The sequence below is a fragment of the Nematolebias whitei genome, chromosome 4 (assembly GCF_014905685.2).
Source record: "Nematolebias whitei isolate Nwh7 chromosome 4, NemWhi1, whole genome shotgun sequence".
In the NCBI taxonomy this organism is placed as follows: domain Eukaryota; kingdom Metazoa; phylum Chordata; class Actinopteri; order Cyprinodontiformes; family Rivulidae; genus Nematolebias; species Nematolebias whitei.
This window is the reverse complement of record NC_056501.1, coordinates 27,334,689-27,347,704: the sequence shown is the minus strand read 5'-3', so window position 1 is coordinate 27,347,704 and position 13,016 is coordinate 27,334,689. Positions and strand designations below refer to the sequence as shown.

The window sequence follows — 13,016 nt, the reverse complement described above, 5'->3', positions numbered from 1 at the left end:
CCTGAATGCCCACCCAATTCTCCAGACGAGACAGGAGGATCTATGGTCCACTGTGTCGAAGGCAGCAGTTAGGTCCAACAGCATTAAAACTACACAGTGACCAGAGTCTGTGGCTAAGAGAATGTCATGGCAAAAATGGCAAAAACTGTCAGTTCTGATCATTAGTTAAAACTGAGACATGAAAGGTGGTGGGAGACCTGGATTCCTTCAGAAAAGTCGAGGCTATTAAATATAAAATTATTCAAGATGACTGAATTTTGTTCAATTACTGGTGTCATCTGTTAGCAAGTGTAAAACATTTTAGATGTAACCACCAGAGGTGTAATATTTATTTTTAATTCCTCGTGGGGTTTTCCTTTTTATCATCAGAGGTTTCACATGGACTTCTATACTCAAACACTTCAGACACAACACAAAGTCCATTTTGGAGAACCAGAACACAGAGATAATCAACCTAATGTTTTCATTCATACACAGAAGGCAGGGTGTCGAGACAAGCAGAGTAAACCATCATTCAACCACTGCGGATATTTAAAAAATTAATCCGCAGCTCAGCTGATGTTTTTAACACTTCAAGGGGCCACTTTAAAGTTCCTAGAGGGCTTGAATTATTTTCTGTTTCACTTGCACTTTATTTTAATTAATTATCACTCCTTTCTGCCACGAGCAGCACACTTTCTCTTTGTTTTGTCCCGCACAGCCTAAGAAGCAGCTTAGAACGTCTGCTACAAGTGCATGTGGCAGAACACGTGCACTCTTTCTATTAGGAGAAAGTTTAGTTTGGCACTTTGCATCTTTTACACAAACACTGCTGATGATGTTCTGCATGCTAGAGCTGGCAGAAGAAAAGTTTGGGCTTTTATCACTTCAGAGTACAACTCATTGATAATTCCCTCTAATAACAAAAAAAATGTTTATTATTGTGCAAATTTTATATTTTCAAACAACAATTGTCAAGTACCCTTGGTGCCATTGTTAGCATTGAGCTTTCCAAACTGTGCCTCGCACTGAAGATAACACACTTGAATACTGAGAGGCAGGAGGTTTTTGGGGCATGACATGAGGAGCTATTAACGAGATGAAATATATTTTCAGTTCCTCTTTCAGCCACAGTCAGTGTGACACACTGACACTAACTAGGCTCTATGGAGAAACAAATGAATTCCCAACTTTTGAAGGTAGCAAACGCTGAACTGAATAATATTCTCCTGCTTTGAGTGTATAAATGTGTTTGTACAGAAGTAATTTCTTTCAGTTTTTTTTTTTTTTTGCACAGATATCAGCTGTTAGTCTATTTTAAAACATGCCATCTATCTGCAAATCTGCACACACGTTTGTGTATGAGAGTTCCTGCTGTCCCAGAAAAAAAAAACAAAACTGTCATTTCCACATTTCTCATCCCAAATCGCTTGTCAGGCTGTGAATGGATGGTTCTGAAATTTGCAGATCGCTTCTGAATCACACCACATCAGTGTCATATATGTTTATGACACTGATGGCGGAGGCGTGGAGGCTGGGTGGGGGTGAGTGGTGGTTTGCAGCACAACAGAGAGGAAAAACAAACAGGTCTCCAAGGTGATGGAGAAGATTTCTGCGTCTGAAACCAATGTGCTTATTATGAGAGTGGCAGGCTAAATAAGGCTGGAGGATGAGCGGGGAGTCTTGATGGAGCGCAGTAATCACCGGTAATTTGCAGACCTTAGTTTCAGCACACAAACACTTTGCATAATGCGTCTGAGAAGGTGTACATCTGCAGCCAACAGCGTTCAGAAACCAGTGAAGACATCTCAGAGTAAAAGAGTCCTCAACCTTAATTACAAAAAGGCCTCGTCCAGACCTTGATCTATGATGAGTCTTTTAGTGATCAAATTAAATTCAGATAATGCTTAATGCAGGTGTGAATAGCATCAATGCTCATTGAAAGCCTTTGTGAAAAACCACCTAGTGAGGTGTTTCACATTACCATCTTTGGAAATGGTCTGGATCACATTTATCTCCGTTTGTCAGTCTGAATGCAATCTGTCTTACGCCAAGTTGCAGGAACTCTTACTAAATTCATGTACATAAGTAGCAGGTTTTTTTTATTGGGGGGGGGGAGGAGGGGGCATTTTAGAGTATAGTAGTCCCTCGCTACTTCACGGTATCGCGTTTTTAGTTTCAAAATAAGATTGGACATAACACACAATTGGATGATTGATGGATGAGCCGCACGATCGGAATGAAATTTCTATTTAAAATAAATTATTGTAGATTATTTAGCACCTGCTGCACATTTGTGCAGCCCAAAGATGCAGAAAAAGCTTCCTCCTGCATCTTTGGGCAGCCCATACAGGATAACCTTCATGCTGCAGCTGATCAGCTGTTCACCGTGCAGAGATGAGAAATGGGCGTGGCCAAGAGCGCTTGCAGGTGGCAAAGAGCAGCGGAGGCAGGGAGCTGAGATCATGACATTCTGTGCTCTTTTAGAGCGTTTAGAGTTTAGAAACATTGTTTAGAATATTGCAGGAGTATGGGAAGGGTTTAAAACACCTTAGTATATATATCTATATAAATAATAAAATGAACTACTACTTATACTAGTACTACTATTCCTACTTTGTGGTTTTTATCGTGGGTTTTCAGGGTACGGATCCCCCACAATAAACAAGGGACTACTGTAAAAGATCAAAGTTTGGTCAGCTGAAAAATAGACTGTTTATCTGAATCCTTCTCAATAAAAATGTTAGTTTTATTGTTATTTTATTAATCAAAGAGAATTGCAGTGTGGTGAGTTTTTCTTCAGTTTCAAGTCACATAACTGATAATAACAATGTTTTCTGTCTCCTCTTACAGTGTTTTAAAATAATCTAAAGACACATCAGATTCTTCACTGCTGTCTGTGTTGGTAGATCAGGACTATTCAACTGTTGTCCCGGGGGCCAAATCAGGACCTCAAGTGATCCCAGTTCGGCCCACCAATTGGTCCATCTATTAAATAAAACTAAATTGTAAACCGTAAAACAACCTTACTTAATAAGAATAACTGTGGGGTGTCAGCCCCCCGAGCTCTTGGCTTTCAATAACTATGCACCCCCCACCCCCGAGCAATTTAGCTGAATAACCCTGTGTTAAGACACTGTAGCAATGCTCTGTTTAAATGCAGGCTTTCCCCTTTGTCATCACTTCCTGTTACTGTGAATGTGAATATCTTAACAGTTCATCTCAGTGGCATGAATTTCTACTTTGTAATGTTTCATTCAACCTTAATTTATACAGATTAGTCCCATTGAGCCTCAGGGACTCATTTACAAGAGAAACTTTAACAAAGAGTGATGACAACAATGGATAACAAAGACAACAATGGCCAATCATAAAGGATGCGTACAAATTTATTATTATTATTTTATGTGTTATGTTATATGCTATATATGTTATGTTATTAATGTTATCTTTCCAAAAATGCATTCATATTCATTACAAGCACGTGATGTCACAGGTACATCAATGTTTGCTCTGATTATTTTTAGTGCAGTGGTCACTGAGTTAAATGTGCTGTATCGATCACAGGACACCAGTCTGAGCAGTGTTGTGCAGCTTTGTCTTTACCTATTGTAACACAGAACTGACGTCTCGTTCAGAGTGGAGCAGTGTTTAATGTCTAAATATTCAGATGTCTGAATGTATTGTAGTTTTTATAAAAACATCAGCAGACCTGCAGCCATGCTGATCTGACAGTTCACAGTGTGACATGGTTGAGTGTTTATTTGTATGTAGTAAATTTGATTCAGGGAACACTTTAATCAACCAGGTATGAACAAACTTGGATATTTAATGACAAGTATGAAGAGCCTTTAAGATGGAAGGAGAGTTTGTTTGTTGTACCTGTGGCCGGGTCTACAGTTTTCTCAATCAAGTGGTCGTCTTGGTGAACCCACTCGCCGTTGCATTTGAAGTAGATCTGTGTGGCCGGGGTCGAGCGGCAGGTCAGAGTCACCGGCTTGTTTTTCACAATGTACTCGTCCTCCGGCTCCACCAGGAAGTGAGGTAACAGGTCTGAGAATGCAGCGGGAAGCGCTGCAGTGGCAGCATGCTCTGAACCTTGGAGAACAACAAAAACATAAAAAAACAGAAGAGATTTGAAAGAGATGCCGAACAAAAATGAAAAAGCTTTAGAGGCTTTTGAAGTTGTCAGTAAGGTAAGTAGCTGAGCCTATTTCCCGCGTCGCTGTTGTAACTTGCAAGCGAAAATGCAGCAAAGATCAAATGCACAGATTCAACGTCCTTGGTAAAATTTAGCTCAAACACATGCACGTAGAACAAAGAAAAAAAAACAGACAGACAGACAGAAGAAAGATAAATCTGTATGGCGCAGCGTTAGCCGTGACAAAGCTCAGCCTTGTGTGCTTCTGGCAGGGTCGAAGAGGCCAGCAGAGTCCGGCTCTTAATCACAGACCTTTTACCATCACCACTGATGGACCAGCAGCCATAAATCCTCCACGACTAGACCACTTCACATTGTGTTATCCTGCTCTCCAGTAAGGACTCTAACCCTCTCTACATTACACGACTGAGCAAAAAGGCACGGAGGCTAAAGATAACTGACAGTTAAAACAGCCTATTGTCTCAAAATCGCTCCCTGTAAGCTCCAGATGTTTTTAATTACTTGAGAAGTTGACAAACAGGACATGTGGAGGAGAAGTAGAGACGTACCGTTGTTGCACAGGGATACAGGAGAAGCTGCCTTTGCCTGGACAATTTGCTACAATTTACAGCAGACTTTCTGTGCCGCCTGAAAAATGTGCTAAACAAACACTGGATGACACCAAATTGCCTACAGCACACACATCCTTCCTCTATGAACACAGTTTCCCTGCCTCTAAACATATTAGGCTCGTATGAGAGATAGTGAAAGGACGTAGCGCAGAGCAGAAAGAGGGAAATAACCTCTTTACACAGCAGACACTCAGGGGAGATCAGTAAATCCCAAAATAAAACCCCTTTAAAAGGAGTGTAATATTAATTTACTGCCCTGAATCCAATATGGCTGACAGACCAGACATTAACAACCTTCTTCATCACTCCCTGTGCAGCAGGAGAGTCTCGCATAATGAAATGGCAACACTCATACTGACCTTTCTCTCTGCTTCGCCCAGCCTCCCCCACCCAGCCTTTTGTACATTATTGTAGCCGATTGAAGCCCCGGTCAGGGATAATATTAGGTTGTGTCATAAATACCAATATTTAAATAAAGACATCTGACAGTTGCTCTTCCGATACACAAGTGCCTTCCTCTTTTGTCTTTCACCCTTGTGCTGAGTTGCTAATTCATCAGGATGAGCTACAGTGAGGCAGGCCACCGCCGCTGAACCCCATTAATGTCTCGTGTACGTGTTTAACTCTTAATGAAAACTAAATGTTCTGTGTCCAATGAACGACATACATCACTTGCCGACACGTTTCCATTTCCTCCCTTTTTTTCCGCTAGCTCTTTTTGTTATTGCGCGCACAGATAAACATGTCAGCTCTCTACGCAGGACGGACACAGCGGTTTGACATTATTTACTATGTATGCAAGAGCGTTCCCGTCTCCAGCGTGGAGGAAAAGGCCACAGTTCATTGTGAACAGTGACTATAATTGCACTAAAGCGGAGCCAAAACTTTGTTAATAAACAGCGGAGGAGCAGTAGGTCAGGTTGTTTGAGAATGTGTTGGTCCTAATGATGGCGGCTTCTTCTAATAGGCTGGCTTCCAGCTTTGTGACCGCAGCCATTAGCCGTTTGGGCTGAACACCCCGCGCTCTCTGCAGACTATAGACGACAGCTCACTAAAACTGTGGGTGAGACCCAACTCACACCTGCCAGGTTAATCATCTCTTAAGAGACAGATGATGTTCAAGCGGACACGGAAGCCAAAGTCGCAGGAGCAGACTGACACGTTGCGAGAATAGCTTGATGTCGTTAACTCCCCGGTGCTGCTCATCTACGGGGTCACACTCAGGATGAACTCCCAACTTTTGATGATGTTCCCAATTTGTATTTGTGTGTGGGTGCAGAGCTGTATGCTTCATATGAGGCGGGGGTTATACGCTTTCCATTTTAGCGCATGTTCTTTAGGTTAATGAGGTTAAACACGTAATTTCTTTGGAGAAGTAAATTATCATTTTTACGGCGGGGCATTCCAGTCACGCACTACTTCAAGTCAAACCCATAATGAAGGGCTGATGGCTACGAAATTGGCTTAGATTATTGTCATGACACAACATACTTCAAAGTCAATGTGCACGCACACATGCACACAAACACACAGACAGTATAAGCCACTTAGCAGGCTTCTTGTGGGTCAATGCACAAATCAAACGGACTTACAGTAGCACTATAGGCGCTGTCGCACGTTCTTCTGAGTGTGATCAACTTCGGCTGTGATTAATAGTCAAAAGCATCTAAGGTCATGTCCAGACCATTGTTCACAAACAACAAACACTAGAAGCTAAATGTCTCCTTAGTTAGTCGTGCAGCCATTGAAAGTTATTTACTTGGAACATCAAAGCAGGACCACAAGATTATTCAGGAAAAAAAAATCATGATCTCAACTCTCACAAAAATGTGAGCTTATTTCTAATTAATGGCAAAGTCCATGCATGTGTATAACTGCACACTGCCAAAGATAAAAGAACAACAGTGTTTCTCATCAATGGAACTCATGAACCATTGGATGGATTGTAACAAAACCTTCAGAAAGTAATCATTAGGTGTACAGTAGTCCCTCGATACTTCATGGTTCGACTTTCGCGGGCTCACTGTTTCACAGGTTTTCAATGTAGGATTGTATACGACACACCATTGGCTGATTGACGGAAGGCGACCAACCAGAGCATTGTGCTCTGTATCTTGGGGCTGATTGGCTCAGTAACCGTGGCATCAGTCTGTCTGCTCTCTTTCGCCGTGCTCTTTTAGAGCGTTTAGTGTTTAGAACATTGTTAAGAACATTGCAAGAGTGTGGAAAGGGTTTATAAAGCCTTAAAAGATGTATAAAATAAATATAACGTCCCTACTTTGTAGATTTTCACCTATCGCAGGGGGTGTCTGGAACCTAACCCCCGCGATAAGTGAGACTACTGTACAGTACGTCTAAAACTGTTTAACCTGATTCAACATGGCTGCCACAGGTAATCAACCTTAGCAAACATAAAAATTGGTATAACACATTCACATTTACAAATACTGTCAGTGAGTTAGTTAGTAAATGAATAAATTAGGTGCACTTTCTATGCATGAAACCTTTTGATGATGCATCATGCTGTATCAACATCTGTTAGTTTTATCCTTATGCATGCTCAATAATCCAGGTAGAAAAATCCAAAAAAGTTCAATCTGGTCCTCTTGTTTTTTTGAATGTCCAGAGGACCAGATTGAACTTTTTTGGATCTGTTAGTTTTGTTATCCTAACATCCTCACAGCAACACAATAACAATTTTTAAATGCAATAAAAGCTAAGGAAGAATTTGATCTGCCTGATTGTTACGCATTATAGAGTTATGAACTGATAGACATTTGTTTCACAAGATCACCATTTGTATTCACCATATTACTACACTGAAATACTTGTTAGTTTAAATTCATCCTGCTTGCACCGTTATATTCTACCATGTTGTTTACACTCTCTCTTTAGGACGTCGTAAATATTATAATTACTTTTTCACCTTTTTGGTACTTTATTTTTGTACCCTTATTGCATGCTTTACTATTTCTTGTTTGATTATTCTTTGGGGCAGCACGGTGGCGCAACTGGTAGAGCTGCTGCCTCTCAGCGAGCAGGTCCTTGGTTCAAACCCCGGTCCAGGGGCCTTTCTGGGTGGAGTTTGCATGTTCTCTCCGTGCATGCGTGGGTTTTCTCCAGGTACTCCGGTTTCCTCCCACAGTCCAAAAACATGCATGTTAGGCTGATTGGTAACTCTAAATTGTCCCTAGGTGTGAGTGAGAGAGTGAATGGTTGTTTGTCTCGTTTGTCTCTATGTGGCCCTGTGATGGACTTGCGACCCATCCAGGGTGTACCCCGCCCCTCGCACAGTGATTGCTGGACATGGGCACCAGCGACCCCCGTGACCCAAAATGGAATAAGCGGGTAAAGAAAATGGATGGATGGATTATTCTTTGATTTTTTTTTAGCGAGTCAAATCAGTTCTTCTCATCCTAAGCATTTCATTGTACTGTTAACCCTGTGTTAACCTGCAAGTGACAAATAAACACAATTTGAAATTGAACTTCATATTTGAATCCAAGGAACGATGTCCAACAGTGGTGTTCAGGAAACCCGACTGCATCCACGCAACAAATTTCTCCTCAGAAAACACAAGGAAGCTTGTACTCAGACTTGTTTTTACTTGTGTATTTTTTTAACTAGTTAAAAATGATTGAGAATCGCCATCCAGGCCTGTCACGATAACAAGTTTTGCTGTACCTTTTTTGACCACCGTATGGCAGTATAAGACTGTTTGAAGCGAAGGATGGATAGTGAGGGAGCGAGCAGCGTGTCTCTAAGAAAAATGGGAGGGAGGCTCATTGACGTGACATGGGCTGTCTCTCCTTTTTTTTTGGTTTTCAAAATCGTGGACCCCCCCGAGGTCGGCCTGTTGGCTTAGCTTGTAGCTTAGCTTCTCAGCTTAGCTGCTTTTAACAATACAAAAACGCAATTTTGGACAGTTAAAACAAATTTTAAAGAGAAAGAGAACGGGAGGGGTCAGGGAAGAGCACCAGAGCTGAGCCTTTTGTCATCCAGTGTCTTCAGTAGAAAGAGAGAGACACGAAGGAACGATACAGCGATAAATGAAAATGAAGTTGATAAATTTCATTTAACATGCGATTAATTGATTTATAGTTTATCGCGAAAGGTCTATTGCTATCTCAATTTGCACAAAGACAAATCTTGATTCACATCACAAACACTGAGAAGCCTCCTGAACAGCTGCAAACATTTAACGCATATAAAAAAAAAAAAAACTTGAAGAGCTTTCAAAAAGAAAGGCACAAAGTCTGAACTCATATTTCCCTGCAGCTGCCTCTTCAGGATCAATTTAGCCGCACAAACACGCACATACACTCACAAACGTATGCAGAACAATACACAAACAAAACACGTGGAACATGAGTGCCCCAGCTGTCAGTGTGCTGAGCCATGATGTCCAGGGAAGACTTATTGCTGCGCACAGACTCCATGTCTCATCTGTCCACATGACTGTGTCAAAAACATTTCCCCCTCAGATAAAGAACAGGAAAAAACCTTGGATACACCTAAACAAACAACTATTCTTATAACCATTTTAGAAGAGGCTCAAACTTCCTCAGGTTCTCAAAATCGCTACAATTTTAGCGTTTTCCGTTCGTTTCCATCCATTTTCAATAATCATTATCGATTGACACTTTAACAATTTGCTGCACCACTTATTTGTTTACTCATAAATCTGAAGTCACACTTTGAAACTAATTTACAGATTTCTTTCCTCACGAGTCTTTTGCCAGCTTCAGGTTGCCGCTTGCTGTCAACATATCTTATCACCATCTGAGAAATGAGTTTTTTTTTAATTCACTCATATCTGCTTTTAAAACTAAAATCACAAAATGTGACATGGTTACAGTCGAAGAATATTAAGTGGGTAAAAAAACAAAAAACAAGCAGCTAGAGAGAAACTCTTATTTTCTGTTTCTCTTGTGCTGCATCAACACATGATGTACCCTTTGGAGCCAATTACATTTTTTTTTTTTTAACATCATGTCCCTGAAGTATAGCATCACTGAGCAATCACTGGACATAATTTACATCACGATGATGAACAACAGCTATAACAAGTGTTTTACAACACCATCAGTCCTCATGATGTGCTCTGAAATTAATTCAATTAAAGTTACTATCGAAGACGTTAGACAGTTTCAACGCTAGTGACCATTAGAGCCAAGACCTGATTTCTCATCCACTTCATGATGTTTCCAGCCCTGCTGGTCGGTTTTATTTGAGCGGTTTTCACTGAGCGTCCTTACTTAGTAATCACTCTGAAGCCCATGTTTGTACATAATGGTTCTAGGAACAAGAGCACTGTTAATATTTTCTTGGAAATGCATCAATAAAGCTATGAAACATTTACACAAAAATGAAGTAAAAATTTGTTCATGTTTGTGGAAAAAAAGAAGAAGAAACATGAAGGCTGCATCCACTTTCATATATAAACTAAAGAGAGGCTAAGTGATTTATGCTCGTCTCCAGATGACAAATATTTACCCCTCCACATGTCTGGAGCTCAGAGTAAATTTTTCAGTGAGACAACCATGCTTCAGCAAGCACTCCTTCAACCACACATACTGAAAAACACAAATTTATGGAGATGAAACTCACACACAAGAAGAAGAAAAAAAAAACTTGCAAGGATGCAAACAAGGACGGTGGCTGTTTGTTTCAGTCGGTGAACGATGCACAACGGATTTTCAATGAAAAGACACCGAAACTAGTTTAAAACCATCTGAATATTAAAGGCTGGCAAACAAATCATCAGATGTACGTACCTGTGCAGGAAACGTTAAAACAAGTTGTGCGAGAACAAACGAGGTGAGCTTCCTGCCATCATGCTAGCTAAAGAGGCAGGATGCAGAAAGACTTTGAAGGAAGGACAGAAGAAGGTGAAGATGTAAATCAGTTCTACACATGCCACATATGGCATTATTACAATATTGTCCCATTTCAATGACTCTATACTGATTCAGTTCGCACGTTTTAATTCAGGATATTATGCGATGCCTTCAGTGGTCCTGATGGGAATAGTTCCATCATGAGTGAGGATGACTGAAGTCGTAATGGTTCTGCTTAAAGATGCAGCTTTATTTAAATTAGTAAAAGTTGTTTCTGTAAGTTATGTCACTAAAGCGTTTGTGAAAGAAGGAGAAAAAAGCTGTGACGCTCCACAGAAACAATTAATGAGCCTTACACCTTTGAACAGCAGCTTACACAGCTGTTTATTACAGTTTGTTAAACCCTGTTTATTAATTTTTCTTGTCATCTTTTTGAAGATACATCTCAGGAAAGAAAGGGGGGGCAACTTTGTTTCGTTTACCGCTGACACCGAGACGACGCACCGCAACGCCTTCGCTTCAGCTTACTTTCAAGACGGCATCGTGTTGAAAGGTGCATTTTGCCTTGAAAACCCTACGAGACCATTTTAAGTTCCTGTCAGTCTCAAAGAGCTGACATTCTGAGAGCTGAGCGTGAGACGGGCTGCTCGTCTGTGTGCAAGTGTGAGTGACGCTTCAAGATGAACGGCTCAGAGCCTAAAATTGTGCGTGCAACAGCAGGCGCTTGAGACAAATTTATCGTTGCTGTGTTTTTTAGTAGCGGCACGGTCAAACGTGTAACTCTGAAACAAGCTTTTATTCTTCCAGGAGTTATCAACAGTTTGACTAAATTAAAACAAATATTCACGTTCATCATTTGAGTGCCACAGCGGATGCTCTGTCCTCGCTTTGGTTCCAGATGTTTCCACTGACAGTCGAGCTTTGGGGCCCAATCAACGTCAGGGCTTTAAATCACTGCTTCTGATGTTCCTATCAGTTCATTCAGCTGCCCGGTAAATTCAACAACTTGGGGATTTCACTCATTGTGTGAGTCAGCACTCACAGTACTGTTTTCAAGTTCCTTCCACAAATATTTTTGGCAATTATTTCCTAAAACTAGTAATTTTAACCATTTATATATTAAATGATTATCTCAATCAGAAACTGGACAGGTCTCCAGTCCATCACAGGGACACAGAGACAAATGAGACAAACAAACATTCACTCTCTCACTCTCACCTAGAGACAATTTAGAGTTACCAATCAGCCTAACATGCATGTTTTTGGTCTGTGGGAGGAAACCGGAGTACCCGGAGAAAACCCACACATGCACGGAGAAAACATGCAAACTCCACCCAGAAAGGCCCCCGGACCCCAGGATTTGAACCGGGGACCTGCTTGCTGAGAGGCAGCAGCTCTACCAGTTGCACCACCGTGCTGCCCTTCCTTCAAAATCATTATTCTCCAATATTGTCAGTACAGTTGCTTTAGTTTTGTCTTCCTATGTTCATTTGATCTTTGGCAACAGTTTAGCATATGCCAAGATGGCCGCGCTCAGAGCAGTTGCAGCTTCACAGGCTCCCGGTACCATCCCAGTTTTTAGAAGTTTTGATATTGACTCTGTGCCTGACTCCGCGCGATTTATGCGTGTGAACTATAGCCGAACCGAACTGATGAGAATAGGAGCGGATTTGCCACGAAATATAGCAGAAATCAGCAACAAACTCAAAGCTACGCTCGGCAGAATGCAGATCTTAAAGTCATCTACCTGGAAGCTGCAGCAGAGGCGTTCCAGCGGGCAGAAGAGGAAGCGCTGCTCCCGGCTTAAGAGGAGAGGATGCCGGGCGGGGGTTATGGTGAGGCTACGAGCTAACACTAAAGCCGGTAAACTCCCCATGCCGTCTCTCTTTCTGTCGAATGTCCGCTCGTTGGACAACAAGGTGGATTTACTTCGTCTGAGAGCGGGCGCCTCAGAAGAGATGAAGAAGTGTGCAGTGCTTTGCCTCACAGAAACGTGGATTACAAGTGAAACGCCGGACTCAGTCTTCCAGCTGGATGACAGACTTTTTTTTTCGAGCGGACCGCTGCAGCGAGCTAACGGGGAAATCACGGGGGGGCGGAGTGTGCATTTACGTGAGTAAGAGTTGGTCCACGAACTGTACTGTTGTAAATAGCTCATGCTCGAAGGCTTTGGAGCAAATAACAGTGAAATGTCGGCCACATTATCTACCCCGAGAGTTCACAGTGACTTTTATCACAGTTGTTTACATTCCTCCGGACGCTAATGCTAATGAATCACTACAGGAGCTTCATGATATCATCAGCTCGCTGCAGAACAAACACCCCGAGGCTCTTTACGTTGTAGCCGGAGACTTTAACCACGTGAATCTAAAGGACTGTCTCCCAAGCTTTAATCAGCATGTGACGATTCCGACACGTGGAGAC

The 13,016-nt window shown here is 41.7% G+C and overlaps 1 protein-coding gene across 1 annotated transcript in view; it reads right to left on the bottom strand.

Annotated features, from left to right (window-relative positions):
- The window catches only part of unc5a (unc-5 netrin receptor A), a 256,125-nt gene that overhangs the window by 131,528 nt on the left and 111,581 nt on the right, over positions 1-13,016 (bottom strand). Inside the window, exon 2 of the mRNA XM_037675082.1 lies at positions 3,862-4,077. Coding sequence (XP_037531010.1) covers positions 3,862-4,077 — 216 coding nt within the window. The remainder of the gene's footprint in view (positions 1-3,861; positions 4,078-13,016) is intronic.